The 18,255-nt window shown below is 41.1% G+C and overlaps 1 protein-coding gene across 1 annotated transcript in view; it reads left to right on the plus strand.

Moving 5' to 3' along the window:
• Window positions 1-18,255, plus strand: part of SNTB2 (syntrophin beta 2) — a 125,577-nt gene that overhangs the window by 79,340 nt on the left and 27,982 nt on the right. Inside the window, exon 4 of the mRNA XM_054454120.2 lies at window positions 8,263-8,405. Within this exon, the coding sequence (XP_054310095.1) occupies window positions 8,263-8,405 (143 nt within the window). The remainder of the gene's footprint in view (window positions 1-8,262; window positions 8,406-18,255) is intronic.

The following is an 18,255-nucleotide window of genomic DNA, read 5'->3' on the forward strand; positions in this document are numbered from 1 at the left end:
TCTTTATGCAAATAAAAAGAAAATATGAGGCAGGGTGTGGTGGCTCATACCTGTAAAACCAACACTTTGGGAGGCTGAGGTGGGAGGATCACTCAAGACCAGGAGTTTGAGACCAACCTGGGCAATATGGCAAAACCCCATCTCTACAAAAAATGTAAAAATAAAAAAAAATTAGCTGGGTGTGGTGACATGCACCTGTGTCCTTTCACACATGCGCTGTCCAGATCCTTTGGCTCGTATGTCCAGGTAGACTAGATAAGGATATCAACATTATCTGCGTATATTCAGTTCTTAAGTTTCTGACAGTAGATAGTAAAGCTTTGGTTAGTAAGGGATTTATCCAAAGGTTCACATCAGTTCCTAAGTTTGGATAGTGAGAGTTCAGAGGGTAGGGGATATTTCTTTTTTGTTGGTTTTTTTTTGGAAATGGAGTCTCGCTGCGTTGGCCAGGCTGGAGTGCGATGGCGCCGTCTCGGCTCACTGCAAGCTCGGCCTCCCGGGTTGTTAATACTAATTTTTATGTGACTGATTTTACCCTTTAACTGGTTATATTGGTTTTTGGTTTTTTGTTTGTTTTGTTTAATTTCCATGTTCACAGTGTTGTTTTTTTTTTAATTGGCAAATAATTATGTATATTTATGAGATACGGTATAATGTTTTGATACGTGTATACATTGTGGAATGCTCAAATCAGGCTAATTAACATATCCATCACCTCAAATATTTATCATTCTTTGTGGTAAAAACATTTAAAATTTTTTATTTTAATGTATTTTGAAATATACAATTTATTTTTTTGAAATGAGGTCTCACTCTGTCGCCCAGGCTGGAGTGCAGTGGTGCGATCTCGGCTCACTGCAACCTCTGCCTCCCAAGTTCAAGCGATTCCCCTGCCTCAGCCTCCCGAGTAGCTGGGATTACAGGCACATGCCACCACGCCCAGCTAATTTTTGTATATTTAGTAGAGATGGGACTTCACCATGTTGGCCAGGCTGGTGTTGAACTCCTGACCTCAGGTCATCCACCCGCCTCAGCCTCCCAAAGTGCTAAGATCCGGCCAATACATTATTATTAAATATAGTCACCATACTATGCAAAAGATTACCAGAATGTATTCATCCTGTTTAATTGAAACTTTGTACCATTTGACCAACATCTCATTTTCCCCATCTACCCCTTACCCCAGCCTCTAGGAACTACCATTCCACTCTACCTTTTTTTTTTTTTTTTTTGAGACAGGGTCTCATTCTTTCACCTGGGCTGGAGTGCAGTGGTATAATCATGGCTCAGTGCAGCCTCAACCCCCTGGGCCCAAGTAGTCCTCCCACTTCAGTCTCCTGAGTAGCTAGGACTACAGGCACGTACCACCACACCAGGCTAATTTTAAAATTATTTTTTGTAGAGATAGGATCTCACTGTGTTGCCCAGGCTGGTCTCAAACTCCTGGGCCCAGGTGATCTTCCCACCTTAGCCTCCCAAAGTGCTGGGATTATAGGCATGAGCCACTGTGCCCGGCCTGGGTATGTTTTTTTTTTTTTTTTTTTTTTTTTTTTTTGAGATGGAATTTCGCTCTTGTTGCCCAGGCTGGAATGCAATGGTACAATCTTGGCTCACTACTACCTCCGCCTCCTGGGTTTGAGCAATTCTTGTGCCTCAGCCTCTTAAGTAGCTGGGATTACAGGTGTGTACCACCATGCTCAGCTAATTTTGTGTTTTTAGTAGAGACGGGGTTTCACCATGTTGGTCAGGCTGGTCTTGAACTCCTGACCTCAAGTGATCCACCTGCCTTGGCCTCCCAAAGTGGCTGGGATTACAGGAGTGAGCCACCGCACCCTGCTGGTTATATTTTTAAAAGGAAATTTTTTTGAGTCCACCAAATGGAGGACATGTATTACCTATTAAATTAGTTTTTTAAAGCATTTGAGTATTTTTTTTAACTTTGTATGCCAAGACTTTTTTATTTTAGTGATATATACAAAATAAATCTAATTTTTTTTTTTTTTTTTCTTTGAGGCAGAGTCTCACTCTGTCGCCCAGGCTGGAGTGCAGTGGTGTGATCTCGGCTCACTGCAAACTCTGCCTCCCCCAAAAAAAAAAAAAAAATTTTGTGTAGAGACGGGGTCTCACTTTGTTACCTAGGCTGGTCTTGAATTCCTGGGCTCAAGCGTTCCTCTCTCCCACCTCCCAGAAGCTGGGATTACAGGCATGAGCCACCGTACCTGGCCTTTGGCTTTTCTCATTAATGCCCAGGCCTGGGTCTCCCACAGTCGCGAAGAGGCACTGCTGCTGCTGCTATCTTGTCTCTGCACCTGACCCTTCCCAGGACCTGTGATGCCAAGGCCATTGTGAGGGGCAAAAAAGTCAGCGTTTAGCCCCAGCTAAGCCAAGGGCTCTCGCTCTTCTGGTCTCCTGGGTCTGCCCTACCTGAAGACATGCGTGGTGAGTTGGCTCCAAGTAAAAGCACAGAGCATGTATCCACCTCGCCCATTCCCTGACAAATAATGACATATATTGTATATTTTCCAAGCATGGCAAAGTTGTAAAGGTTACTATAATGAAATATAAAGATACCAGGAAGAGTAAAGAGGTTGCATTTATTTTATTTTTGGATAAAATACTCTGCACAAAACAGTACTAGGGCAATAAACAATGGTTATTTGGTAGAGTGATAAAAGCAAGCGTCACTATTGATAACAGAAGAGCAGCCGAGTTCACCCAAAGGCAGAACTACTTTGATGAATCTAAGTGTTATGTTTGTGGGAAAAGTGGACACCTAAGTTACGCCTGTCCGAAAAATATGCTTGAAGAACGTGAAACTCCAAAGAAGAAAGAAAAAAAAGAAAGTTCCTGAACCAGTAGAAGAAACTGAAGAAGTAGAAGACAGTGAAGATTAAGGGGAGAATCCTACTCTTTGACAGCCTTATGCCACAGCATTCCAGCAAGCCAAAACTGAGGAAGAAGAAAAAAAGAAAATCCAGTTCAGGAGGTCCCTCAACATCAGATGATTCAAGACGTTCAAGAATAAAGAAAAGCACCTATTTCAGTGATAAGGAAAAACTTAAGTGATTACGATTAAAATTACATTTATTGGCCGGGCAGGCACGGTGGCTCACGCCTGTAATCCCAGCACTTTGGGAGGCCGAGGTGGGTGGATCACGAGGTCGGGAGATTGAGACCATCCTGTCTAACATGGTGAAACCTTGTCTCTCCTAAAAATACAAAAAATTAGCCGGGTGTGGTGGCGGGCGCCTGTAGTCCCAGCTACTGGGGAGGCTGAGGCAGGAGAATGGCGTGAACCCGGGAGGCGGAGCTTGCAGTGAGCCGAGATCGCGCCACTGCACTCCAGCCTGGGCAACAGAGCAAGACTGTCAAAAGAAAAGAAAAGAAAAGGCAAGACAACCAAAGAAAAGGTTTATTTTAACAGTTACTACTTTATGCCTTTTAACTCCCAAAGTGCATAAAGACTCAAGTTACGACCATATACATTCAATTGGTGTTAGTGTAATTAGTTATTTACTCTTTGCTCTCCATTTTTTATTGTAATAATAAAATAAAGAACCAGAAGTACATTGCCTGTGAAAAAGGGATTAAGGGATTTGGGAAATGAATAATAACTATTAGTATTTTCTCATCTTTAGTGCTATCCACCTCTGTTTATTAGAAATAAAATTTGAAGGCCCGGAGTGGTGGCTCTCGCCTGTAATCTCAGCACTTTGGGAGGCCAAGACGGTCATATTACGAGGTCAGGAGTTTGAGACCAGCCTGGCCAGCATGGTGAAACCCCGTCTCTACTAAAAATACAAAACTTAGCTGAAAGTGGTGACGGGCGCCTGTAATCCCAGCTACTCAGGAGGCTGAGGCAGGAGAATCCTTTGAACCTGGGAGGCAGAGGTTGCAGTGAGCCGAGATTGCACCATTGCACTCCAGCCTAGGCGACAGGGTGAGTCTCCGTGCCAAAGAAAAAAAAAAAAAGAAATAAAATTTGGAGAAAGCTGTAGTTTGGCCAGGTTTGTGCATGTGTAGGTGTTCAAACACAAGCAAAATAAAGCCCTAACATTCGTATCCCTTTTGTCTCTGGCCAGAAACTCAATGGTGGGATCCCCAAGGCTGCTTATGCTGATACCATAACCAAAAAACACATACCATATAGAGCAGACAGCATTTGACTTCACTGAAAGCAAACAGTATCTTTAAAAGTTAAGGCAAGGCCGGGTGTGGTGGCTCATACCTAGAATCCCAGCACTTTGGGAGGCTGAGGTGGGTGGATCACCTGAGGTCAGGAGTTTGAGACCAGCCTGGCCAACATGGCTAAACCCCATCTCTACTAAAAATACAAAATTAGTCGGGCATGGTGGCAGACACCTGTAATCCCGGCTACTCAGGAGGGTGAGGCAGGAGAATCGCTTCAACCTGGGAGATGGAGATTGCAGTGATCCGAGATGGGGCCATTGTACTCCAGCCTGGGCAACAGAGCAAGATTCAATCGCAAAAACAAAACAAAAAAAAGTTAAGGCAAATAGGCAATCAGAATGATTAAACTTAGGTTTCATTTTTTTTCCAATGATAAGTAGAAGAGGGAAAAGATATTCTCTAAAAACTAAGGACTTGAAAGAGTTAAAAGAGTAAACACTTTGAGAAATGTGTTAAACAAAGTTCTCTTTCTTGAAATTGAACATTGTTTCTATTGGCATTAGCATTTTTCCTTTAGGGCTCAAAATACCTTTGGGAAGAAATACATTTAATTTAGGTTTTCCAAATGCTTATACTCTAGCCTTCAAAAATCTCTCCCTTGTAATTTAAGGGGAAAAATTATTTATTTGTTTACTTTATTTTATGTATGAAACAGGGTCTCACTCTGTTGCCCAGGCTGGAGTACAGTAGTACAATCTCAGCTCACTGCAACTTCCACCTTCTGGGCTGAAGTGATCCTCCCACCTCAGTCTCCTGAGTCGCTGGGACTACAGATGCACACCATCATGCCTGGCTGATTTTTGTATTTTTTGTAGAGATGGGGTTTTAGCATGTTGCCCAGGCTCAAGTGATCTGTCCACTTGGGCCTCCCAAAGTGTCAAGATTATAAGTGTGAGCCCCCACACCCAGCCAGTAAAACATTTATGTTTAAAAATCAGTTTATCGGGTTTTTTTTGTTTTTGTTTTTAAGACAGATTCTCACTCTGTTTCCAGGCTGGAGTGCAGTGGCACAATCTCAGCTCACTGCAACCTCCGCCTCCCGGGTTCAAGCGATTCTCCTGCCTCAGCCTTCTGAGTAGCTGGGACTACAGGCACACGCCACCATGCCCAGCTAATTTTTGTAGAGATGGGGTTTCACCATGTTGGCCAGGATGGTCTCGATCTCCTGATCTCGTCATCCGCCTGACTCGGCCTCCCCAAGTGTTGGGATTCCAGGCGTGAGCTACCATGCCTGGCCCAAAATCAGTTTATCATTTTAACCCTTTGGGAAGACAGAGTTTTATATGATATAACCTATTGAAATATTGTCTGTAATAATCTTGGGGACAAATATCTAGTAGTGAACATAAACTTGAAATTTTTTGGGGATATCTGTGATCCAAAAATGTATGATTCTAAGAGAACCTCTTTAGAGCTGATATTCTCCTTCCAGACATTGGAGAGTTAACCATAGACTAATATAATCTTGGAAAACTCAGGTTTACTGATAAGAAATGCATAATTCTTTCTACAGTATTTTGTTTGAATTCTCAGAGTTAGGTTTTGTTTTTTGTTGCTTTCAGCACATGGTAGAGCACTGGTCCCTTCACTGGCTAGAATTAATTTCCCACTTTGGGGATCTAGCTCGTGGCCTTGGCTAAGAGAAGAGCGTCCCAGTGATAGATGTTATAGCACAGAACCAAACCACTCAGGCCATTTCAGATTATAGATTTAAGGTTCTCTGTTGTGTCCAGATTACCTTCAGAAGTCTTTAAGGAAAACACGTGAAAAGGGCTCTGAAGGCAACACTCTAAGAGATAAGTGATTCATCATTTTGAATTCTCCTTGAAGCTGTCAGTGATGCTGAGCTGAAGGATCAGTGTTAAAATACAGTGTTGTTGAACAGTCCTTGCTCAAAGGTCTCCTGAGGAGGGAAAAGTTTTGATGATGACAGGGCTTTTCTTGAATATAGTCTGGCTTTTTGGCCTTGAATCCTTGACAGTATGGATAAATAGTAGTTGTTTTCCTGAAGTTTAAAACCTTTTTAGAGATAACTGAGCATTATACAAGTAAATTCAATGGTACCTTCTAAGCTGAAACATAAACTTCTAAAATACAATGGGCCGGGCACGGTGGCTCACGCTTGTAATCCCAGCACTTTGGGAGGCTGAGGTGGGTGGATCACCTGAGGTCAGTTCAAGACCAGTATGGCCAACATGGTGAAACCCCGTCTCCACTAAAAATACAAAAAATTAGCTGGGCATGGTGGTGGGCGCCTGTAATCTCAGGTAGTCGGGAGGCTGAGGCAGGAGAATTACTCGAACCCGGGAGGTGGAGGTTGCACTGAACCAAGATCGTGCCATTGCACTCCAGCCTGGGTGACAGAGCAAGACTGTCTAAAAACATAATAATAATAATAAATAAAATACAATGGAGAACTCTTGGAACATAGTTTAAGTGTTTTCTTAAGCTGCTAAGTTCTGGGTTAATACAGTTTTTAAAAAATACAACACAGTGAGGCCAGGCGCGTTGGCTCACGCCTGTAATCCTAGCACTCTGGGAGGCCGAGGCGGGCAGATTGCCTGAGCCCAGGAGTTCGAGGCCAGCCTGGGCAATACAGTGAAACCCCGTCTCTACTAAAATACAAAAAATTAGCTGGGCGTGGCAGCATGCACCTATTGTCCCAGCTCCTCGGGAGGCTGAGGCAGGAGAATTGCTTGAACCTGGGAGGCAGAGGTTGCAGTAAGCGGAAATCGCGCCACTGCACTCCAGCCTGGGCAACAGAGCAAGACTCCGTCTCAAAAAAAATAATAATAATAACACTATGGGTCTTGCGCAGTGGCTCACGCCTGTAATCCCAGCACTTTGGGAGGCTGAGGTGGGTGGATCATCTAAGATCAGGAGTTTGAGACCAGCCTGACCAGCATGGAGAAACCTCGTCTCTACTAAAAATACAAAATTAACTGGGTGTGGTGACACATGCCTATAATCCCAGCGACTCGGGGGGCTGAGGCAGGAGAATCACTTGAATCTGGGAGGCTGAGACTGCGGTAAGCCAAGATCGCACCATTGCACTCCAGCCTGGGCAACAAGAGCGAAACTCCATCTCAAAAAGAAGAAAAAAAAATACAACATAGTGAATCGTGATCTGCGTTTTAAAAAATAGGATAGATGGGCCAGGCATGGTGGCTCATGCCTGTAATCCCAGCACTTTGGGAGGCCAAGGCAGGCGGATCATGAGGTCAGGAGATCGAGACCATCCCGGCCAACATGGTGAAACCCTGTCTCTACTAAAAATAGAAAAGTTAGCTGGGCGTGGTGGCAAACACCTGTAGTCCCAGCTACTCGGGAGGCTGAGGCAGGAGAATCGCTTGAAACCAGGAGGTGAAGGTTGCAGTGAGCCGCAATTGTGCTGCTGCACTCCAGCCTGGCGACAGAGCAAGACTGTCTCAAAAAAAAAAAAAAAAAAAAGATAGACGTTAACAGATTACATTGCACAAAATAAGAGAGTTGTGTTATTTGGAAAATATTTTATTCAACCATCTATGTTGTATATATTGGGTTGCAATGTAAACTCTATTTTTTATTGTAAGTCTTGATCAAAAACTTTGATGTTTAGATTATACAGACTTATTTGGTAGTAGGAGTTTCTGTCCTATGTTTAGAAGATATTACACATCAGACATTCTGAAACTTACAATTTTGAACATATTACTATATATTTAATCAGAATTGACAATATTGGCCAGACGTGTGGCTCACACCTGTAATCCCAGCACTTTGGGAAGCCAAGTGAGACCCTATCTCAAAAAAAGAAAAAACAGAATTGGCAATGTTCAGTTATTACAGAATGGGGAAAAACTATGTTGTATCACTAGAGAATGTTTATAGCTCTAATACACACACCACTTCACACCTTCCAGTGGAGAGTCCCTACCAGTGTAAACTTGGTGAGATGTTTCCTGAATGTAAAGTCCATCAGGTTGGGAAAACAAACTGGAGACCCATTGTGTTAGGCCATCATTGAAGGAACTTTTACAAAGACATATGATTATAGTTAGCCCTGATTTCTGAATTTTTCCATTTTAACAGGCAAAACTAGATGGTGGAAGACAGCAATGGAGACCTGTCCTCATGGCTGTGACTGAGAAGGATTTGCTGCTCTATGACTGTATGCCATGGACAAGAGATGCCTGGGCGTCACCATGCCACAGCTACCCACTTGTTGCCACAAGGTAAGTAAGACTAAAGATAAGGAGTAAAATATTTATCCCACTCTAAATCTACAAAAGAATTGTAAAGTGAATTCTGTTATCTTAGGTGCCTAAAAGAGCATTTAAGTAGCAGATATAGTTGATGCAGACAAAAATGTTTTCTTTTATAACCTTATTGATCATTTTGCAGCTCCTAGCTCAGAATAAATTGTTTTTATCATGAGCGTTTTTGTGTGTACCTTTTAAGTTGTCAAAGGAACTTCCTAACTGTTGCCTTACAAGACTTGCTTAGTCATGAAGATTATAGGGGTTTTTTTTCTTTATTTTATTGACTGTGACTAGAAAACCACTGAAATTTTGGCAGCCTTTTGACTGAGTGATGAAATCATTTAAACCAGAATGTGGTACTGTGGATAAACCACATAACTCAGCCAAAATATTCTTCAACTTCTCTTTCTAATGTAAGAACACATCATTTTGATTCTATGAAATAAACATTGATTTGACCTGAAGCCACAGGGTGTTTCTAGCATTCCAGATATGGAGGGCTGAAAGGGAAAAGAATAGAGAAATTTAGACTTGGGAGCCAAGGTGTCTTAAGGGATCATAACTGTGAAACTAGAAAACATATCCAAACTCAAATTTTTTTGGACTTACAAAAGAATCAGGTGTTGATATAACTCAAAAACTATACATTAAAGAAGAGCGCCATGGAAAAGTATTTGGTAGTCAAAAGAGCTAAATGATGAAACTATCTGGAATATCCCAGTGGGAATAGTGGGGATTTCCTGCTTTGAGGAGACAAAGATTCATGTAAGGCAGAGTATTCTTTGCATTACTGGAAAAGTTTCAGTTTAAAAGATTTCCTTTAACTTGCCACATATATTATTCTTCCTTTACATATATTATTCTTTTTATAAAAAATATATTTTTCACATGGCCTTCCAGTAGTATCTCCGTAATTTAGAGCAGAGCTCCTAGATCACAGAATGAAGTAAAGGATTTGGTGAGCCTCAGTATTAGGGAGGTGTGTCCTCATTAATTCCTTTAGGACAGAATAGTCCTGCAGAAAGACTGAATTTAATTATCAGTTTCTCTTTTAAAAAAAATAAGATATACACTATTGTTTTTTGTAAATTTCTTAATATTTGGTTTTTTAAATCCCCACTAAATTATAACCTCCTTGCAGTCAAGAACTCTGACTTAGTCATCTCAGCACTTCCCACAATGCTTTGCGTGTAGTAGGCCATCAATAAATCTTAGTTGAATTAAATTCTTTACTTAAGTTATAGTTTCACTGTCATGGTTACATTAGGAACTTGACAGTAATCCTACAAAAATATGTGACCATGTCTTAGTAATTATAATTAGAGCAATTAAATATATATTTTCCAAAGATTTAGAATTTAAGAATATGGCTGTGGAGATCTCTTAAGTTTAAATTTTGTAGAATCAGCTTACACTTTGGTTCTGATCATAGAATGCAAGGAGGGTAGCTTTATTCTTTTTTAAAATGTGTGCACCTGGAAGCATGAAGCAGAAATTTACTACATTCGGTAGAAGAGCTTTTGTTTAATACTAGAAATTATAATGCCATAAGCAAATAATTTCTTGGCTATAGAGTAGATTAGGCGTGCACCATCAAAGCACTTTGGTACTAAAGAAGGAGGTGGGGTGGCGTATGTACTATCAGTGGTATTAATTTGCAAGTAGGGAAAAGATATAGACAAGATTTAAGAGCTAAAACTATAAAACTCATAGAATAAAATATAGTAGATCTTCATGACTTTGGATTAGGCAGAGTCTTCTCAGATATGATACCAAAAACACAGTTAACAAGAGAAAAAATAGATAAATTGGACTTTAAGAAACTTAAAAGCTCTTGTGCTTCAAATGTCACCATCAAGAAAGTGAAAAAATAACTCACAGAATGGGAGAAAATATTTCAAAATCATATATCTGACGAGACTTGTATCTAGAATATATAAATAATTCTTGGCCAGGCATGGTGGCTTACATCTGTAATCCTAGCACTTTGGGAGACCAAGGCAGGCCTATCATCTGAGGTCAGGAGTTCAAGACCAGCCTGACCAACATGGTGAAATCCCATCTCTACTAAAAATATAAAAATTAGCCAGTGTGGTGTTGCACACCTGTAATCCCAGCTACTCGGGAGGCTGAGGCAGGAGGATTGCCTGGATATGGGAGGCAGAGGTTGCTGTGAGCTGAGATTGCACCACTGCACTCCAGCCTGGGTGACAGAGTGAGACTCTGTCTCAAAAAAAAGAGATAATTATTCCAAGTCAGTAATGAAAAGATTACCCAATTAAGAAATGGGGCTGGGCGCAGTGGCTCACACCTGTAATCACAGCACTTTAGGAGGCCAAGGCAGGTTGATCACCTGAGGTCAGGAGCTCCAGACCAGCCTGACCAACATGGTGAAATCCCGTCCCTACTAAAAATATAAAAATTAGCCAGGCATGATGGTGTGGACTGTAATCCCAGCTACTTGGGAGGCTGAGACAGGAGAATTGCTTGAACCCAGAGATGGAGGTTGCAGTGAACTGAAATCTCACCACTGCACTCCAGCCTGGGCAACAGAGCCAGACTCCATCTAAAAAAAAAAAAAAAGAAATGGGAAAATGATATGAATAGATATTTGTCCAAAGAAGATATACAAATGGCCAATAAGAACATGAGAAGATGTTCAGCATCCTTAGCCATCGGGGAAACACAAATCAAAACCACAGTGAGATATCATTTCCCACCCACTAGGATGGCTATAATTAAAAAGACAGATAAAATAAAAAGTGTGAACAACGACGTGGAGAAAATGGAATCTTCATACACTGCTGGTGAGAATGTGAAATGTATACTTGCTGTGCAAGGCAGTCTGGCAGTTTCTCAAAAGCTAAACATAGAGTCACCCTGTGACCCACAATTCCATTCCTAAGTTATGCCTAAGAGTAATGAAAACTTATATCCACATCAAAACATATATGACTGTTCATAATAGCATTATTCACAATAGCCAAAGAGTGGAAACAACCTAAGTGTCCATCAACTGATGAATGGATAAATAAAATGTGACATATCCACACAGTGGAATACTGTTCTGCAGTTAGTAATGTTCTGATACACACTACAGTGTAGATGAATCTTGAAAACATTATGCTAAGTGAAAGAAGCCAGACACAATCAACCACATACTGTATTGTTCCATTTATATGAAAAGTTCAGGATAGGCAAACCCAGGATAGACAGAAGGTAGATTAGTGGTTGCCAGGGGGAGGGGGCTAATGGGTACAGGATTTCTTTTTGAGATAATGACAGTCTGCTAAAATTGAATGTGGTGATGGTTGCAAAATTCTGAATATACTAAAGACCACTGTACTTCAAGGGATAAATTGTATGGTGTGTTTTATATTTTAATAATTCAGTTATTTAAATAAAATAATTAAACCCAACAAGATTGAAAAGAGAGACTAAGACTGATTCCTAATAAACTGAATGTTATACTAAGTAAGCGATAGCATGCTACTGAACCTTTCTGTGCCACATATTTTTCATTTGTTAAGTGCACCCTAATGAGATAGGGTGGGTGTTAGTATTAAATGAGTTAATAATAATAAACTGCCTAGAATGGTGCCTGACACATTGTAACTGCTCAAGTGTTAGCTGCTTTAATTATAGTATTTATTATTAAACGAAAATTATGCCCAAGAAGAATTCTTTGTAAAAAGCATAATAATTAGGCCAGGTGCAGTGGCTCACGCCTGTAATCCCAGCACTTTGGGAGGCCGAGGCTGGCGGATCACAAGGTCAGGAGTTCGAGACCAGCCTGACCAACATGGAGAAACCTCGTCTCTACTAAAAATACAAAAATTAGCCCAGTGTGGTGGCACGCACCCATAATCCCAGCTACTTGGGAAGCTAAGGCAGAAGAATCACTTGAACCCCAGAGGCGGAGGTTGCAGTGAGCTGATATTGCACCACTGCACTCCAGCCTGGGCAACAGAGCAAGACTCTATCTCAAAAAAAAAAAAAAAAAAAGTATAATAATTAGTTTAATTTGGTCATTGTTGAAAGAGGAGCTCTGGCCCAGCGTGCTGGCTCACGCCTGTAATCCCAGCACTTTGGGAGGCCAAGGCGGGTGGATCACAAGTTCAGGAGATTGAGACCATCCTGGCTAACACAGTGAAACCCCGTCTCTACTAAAACTACAAAAAATTAGCTGGGTGTGGTGGCAGGCGCCTGTAGTCCCAGCTACTAGGGAGGCTGAGGCAGGAGAATGGCATGAACCCGGGAGGCAGAGCTTGTAGTGAGCCAAGATCGCGTCACTGCACTCCCGCCTGGGAGACAGAGCGAGACTCCATCTCAAAAAAAAAAAAAAAAAAAGAGGAGCTCTTAGCTGGGTGCCATGGCACGTGCCTGTAATCCCAGCTTCTTGGGAGGCTGGAAGAGTCACTTGAGCCCAGTAGTTCAAGACCAGCCTGGGCAACATAATGAGACCTCTGGTCTCAAAAAAATTAAAGGAAAGGAAAAGGAGCAGTTTTTTTGATCTGCCACCAATTTTTACAGATAGTCAAAGTTTCATATTAAAGGTGAGGAATTCAAACATGCTCATACATGCAAATTAAACTCACCATTAATTAAATGGGTGGGTCTTATAGAGCTTCCTAGACTGATTGTCTGCCTTCCTTCCTCCTTTCCTTTCCTTTTTCTTCCCCTTCCCCTTCCCCTTCCTTCCCTTTCCTTTTCCTTTCTTTTCTCCCCTCCCTTCCTCTCTCCCTCCTTCCTTCCTTCTCTCTTTTTTTTTCTGACGAAGTCTCACTCTGTTATCCAGTGTAGAGCGTGCAGTGGCAGGATCATAGCTCACTGTAACCTCAAACTCCTGGGCTCAAGCCATTCTCCCACCTCAGCTTCTCGAGTAGCTAGGACTATAGGCATAAGCCACTATGCCAGGCTAATTTTTTATGGAGGTGGGGTCTTGCTGTGTTGCCCAGTCTAGTCTCAAACTCCTGGGCTCAAACAATTCTCATACCTCAGCCTCCCAAATTTCTGGGGTTATAGGTGTGAGCCACTATACCAGTTCATGTTGTTTCTTAATAAGTTTAATTAATGTTAACAGCAGGGATTCTTTACTCCTTGTTCAGGAAGTACTGGTGGATTAGAATAAAAAATGACAGATGAAAGGTTTAGTTTTTCCATGTGGCCATGTTGGCAAGGTAGAATTGGTTGAAGTCACAGCACAATAGAATTAAGTGGGGCTTAATGATCTTCTACCAATCAGAGGGGGGTAAAGGGTAACCCTGAGAGAGATGAGAAGATGAAACCAGACCAGGAGGTATCCTGCGGAGGGAGGCAAGGCCAGAAAGTGTTTTTAATGTAGGGGAAAGGGAGTGTTTGAGATTTAAGTGAGTAATGAGAAAGGGCTGAATGTTTAATTTCCCTAATTCTATTGTTAATACTTTGGACCATGTTCTTATGAATGGATGAGACAGAATAAAAAAGGATTGCATAAACACATAGGTAAGGAAAAGAAATTAAGGACCTTTATTATGTTAAAAAAAGTAGATAACCCCTGAAAAATTAAGAATTGATTGTAGTTCAAAATCAAATAACATCCTTAGAGTAATGTAAATTAACCATGAGCTGCCATTTATATTGGATTGCACATTTACAGATTCTTCAAAACCAGAGCTCTGTACGTGAATGGGTTTTAATAGCTGATAGTTCAGGCCAATGAGGAGTAAGTAAAGCATGAAAGTGATAAATGAAGAGGATTTTTATTTTACACATTTCTTGAGATTAAAGCCAGATACATGACACAGGTAGAAAGACACTGGTTTTATAGGTGCTCTGGATTTTTCAGGATATGGATTTTGTTGTCTTTTCCTATAAGCTTTCTTTGGAAGAGAAAAAATATCTCAAAAAAAAAAAAAGTGTGGTGACCTTAGAATGTGGAATATTGAGTAGTGCTGTGCTTATGGGACTTGTGGGGCAAAAGCTGCCAAAATGCCTTTGCATGAACTCATCTGGCCTCTCCACAAAAGGGGGGCCTTTTTGCAGTGTTCCCAACCAACCGCTGCTCAGCGAGAGTCCAGCATCTGGTTTGAATTAGATTCCCTTTGCCAAATATTTCATAATCAAATCTGTAGGAAAAAATTCTCTTAGATTTTATGTTTTTTAATGTCTGTTTTGGGATTAGCATTCAAACTGAATATGATAGAATATCTATTGCTCTCCCCAACACTTTGTCTTACTTGGATCCTATGTGGAGTAATTTTGAAACTTATTTAACTCTTTCTGAGGTAGCTAATGTTAAATTGGCATGTTGGTGTTTTGGGAATCAGCTCAGTAAAGCAGTTCTCAAAGTATACTTCATGGATCTCTGCGGATCCCCTTTTCAGGGGCCTTGTGAGTTCAAAGCTATTTTCATAGTAATACTAAAATGTAATTTGCTTTTTTTCATATTGTTGACATTTACACTGAGGATGTGTAAAATTGCTGGCACCTTAGCATGAATCAAGGCAGTTGGCACCAAACTGTATTGGGAGTCATTGTATCCGTCCCCACGTGGACTTGCAGAGGAAAAAAAAATGCCAGTTTAACTTCAAAATGTCTGCTGAAATAGTAAAAAATATTAATTTTATTTAATCTTGACCTTTGAGTATTCATCTTTGTAACATTCTGTGTGATGAAACGGGAAGTACTCATGGAGCACTTCTGCTGCATACTGAAGAATGACTGTTGTCTCAAGGAAAAGCACACGTGTGATTGAATTCTCAGCTGAACTCTATGCTTTTTCATGGAAACATCATTTTTTACTTGAAAGAATGACTGATTGACAAACACGTTTAGTGAGACTTGGGTATTTGTCACATCACCAAAATAAGTCTGTAACTTGAGGAAAACACTGATAGTATTTGTTGCCAATGATAAAATTGTAGCTTTCAAGCAAAAATTAGAATGCTGGAAAACTCATATCTGCTACTGTGAGCTTGACAGCTTCCCAGTACTTGCTTTTCTGGAGAGATTAGTGGTAATACCAAATGAGATTTTTTTTATCTTTTATATCGAACCATTTTTAACATGGAAAATCTGTGTAACTCAGTGAACAAATATTTTTCCAAATGAATGATATATGATGTTGCAAAATTATGCATGCATAAAAAAGATCCATTGAAATTTCAAGGGAAACCAGTTGATTTTTAATGTAAACATGATACAGAAACTATTGATAAGGTTTCAGATTCCACATTGCAATTAATCTTTACCAAACCACTTGTTGAGTTTTGGTTCTGTGGACAGAAGGCTATCCACATGATCTGAATGGGCTATTAAAATACTCTTCCCTTTTCCAACTACATATCTATGTGAGGCTGTAACTGCATATTACAATAGAATGCTGAAGCAGATGTCAAAATTCAGCTATTTTTAAGCTAGACATTGAAGAGATTTTATTTATTTCTCTTTGATGTACATTCCTCACCAAATTTGAAAAAATCCTGTATAGAAAACATTGTCAGGTGAGTAAATCCTTATAAATGAGGTAATATTTTGTTCTGTTACACTGATCTACTTAATACTTCTTTAAAATAGGGAAAATATAAAAAGTGAGGCCAGGAGAGGTGGCGGCTCATGCCTGTAATCCCTGCTCTTTGGGAGGCCGAGGCATGTGGATCGCTTGAGCCCAGGAGTTCAAGATCAGCCTAGGCAACATAATGAGACCTTATCTCTACACAAAATACAAAAATGAGCCAGGCACGGCGGCACGCGCCTATTGTCCCAACTACTTGGGAGGCTGAGGTGGGAGGATCACTTGAGCTCGGGAGTTCAAGATCAGCCTGGGCAACATAATGAGACCACATCTCTACACAAAATATAAAAATGAGCTGGGCATGGTGGTGCATGCCTATAGTCCTAGCTACTCAGGAAGCTGAGATGGGAGGATTGTTTGAACCGGGTAGGTGGAGGTTGCAGTGAGGCAACACTGTGCTACTGTACTCCAGTCTGGGAGACAGAGTGAGACCCTGTCTCAAAATGAAAATTAAAAAAAAGAAAATATAAAAAGTGAATAGATTAAACTATGAAGCAAAATACTGAATAGTTTCATGACCTTAAGGAAAATTACTTTTCTTATGGTTTTCCTATATGTATGCTTCACTGTTTTTTGTAGGGTTTTTTGTTTTTTGTTTTTTGTTTTTTTTTTTGAGATGGAGTCTTGCTCTGTCACCCAGGCCGGAGGGCAGTGGTGCAATCTTGACTCACTGCAACCTCCGCCTCCTGGGTTCAAGCGATTCTCCTGCCTCAGCCTCCCCAGTAGCTGGAATTACAGGTGTGCACCACCATGCCCGGCTCATTTTTGTATTTTTAGTAGAGATGGGGCTTCGTCATGTTGGCCAGGCTGGTCTCAAACTCCTGACCTCAGGTGATCCACCCGCCTTGGCCTCCCAAAGAGCTGGGATTACAGGCATAAGCCACCACACCCAGCTAATATTGCAGTCTTACGTATTCCCTAAGAAGCCTCACCATCTTTTTGGGGGAGGGGGTGATTTCAATCTGGGCACTAAGGACACTTCTTGCTGTTGGGTTGGTTATTGTTTATTGATGGACAGAGGTGGGAAATGGTGTGTGTGTGTGTGTGTGTGTGTTAAAAAACTCATAATGTGTGCTCACTTCGGCAGCACATATACTAAAACAAACTCATAACATGGATGACAGAGCCTTAGCAGATAAATTTTTAATTTAAAAAACTCAAAAATTTACCATCTAATTATTTTTAAGTGTACAGTAGTTTAGTGTTTACTATATGCACATTGTTGTGTAGCGGATCTCTAGAACTTTATCTTGCAAAACAGAAACTTTATATCTATTGAACAACAATTCTCCATTTCCATCTCTCCCTCAACCCCTGATAACCACATTCTACCTTCTGTTGTTATGAGTATGATTACCTTGGATACCTCATGTAAGTAGACTTCATGTAGTATTTGTCTTTTTGTGACTGGCCAAGTGTGGTAGATTATGACAGTATTTCCTTTTTTAGGCTGAAAAATATGTTCCATTGTATATTTATACCAAATTGTCTTTATCCTTTCTTTTGTCAGTGGACATTTAAGTTGCTTCCATCTCTTGGCTATTGTGGATAATGCTGTAGTGAACATAGGTGTGCAAATATCTTCAAGATCTTGTTTTGAGATCTTTTGGATATATACCAAGAAGTGGGTCCTTTGCCCTTTTTTTTTTTTGAGACGGAGTCTCGCTCTGTCACCCAGGCTGGAGTGCAGTGGCACAATCTCGGCTCACTGCACGCTCCGCCTCCCGGGTTCACGCCATTCTCCTGCCTCAGCCTCCCGAGCAGCTGGGACTACAGGCTCCTGCCACCATGCCCGGCTAATTTTTTGTGTTTTTTTAATAGAGACAGGGTTTCACTGTGTTAGCCAGGATGGTCTCAATCTCCTGACCTCGTGATCCGCCCACCTCAGCCTCCCAAAGTGCTGGGATTACAGGTGTGAGCCACCATGCCCGGCTGTCCTTTGCCCATTTTTTAACTGGGTGGTTTTCTTATCATTCAGTTTTAAGAGTTCTTTATATATTTTGGATACCAGTCCTCTATCAGATATGTGTTTCCAAAATTTTTTTGTCTGCGGCTTGTCTTTTCATTCTCTCTCTCTTTTTTTTTTTTGAGACTGAGTCTCGCTCTGTTGCCCAGGCTGGAGTGCAGTGGCGCAATCTTGGCTCACTGTAAGCTCTGCCTCCTGGGTTCATGCCATTCTCCTCCCTCAGTTTCCCAAGTAGCTGGGACTACAGGGGCCTGCCACCATGCCCGGCTAATTTTTTGTATTTTTGGTAGAGACAGGGTTTC

This window comes from Pongo pygmaeus, chromosome 18 (assembly GCF_028885625.2).
Source record: "Pongo pygmaeus isolate AG05252 chromosome 18, NHGRI_mPonPyg2-v2.0_pri, whole genome shotgun sequence".
NCBI lineage: Eukaryota > Metazoa > Chordata > Mammalia > Primates > Hominidae > Pongo > Pongo pygmaeus.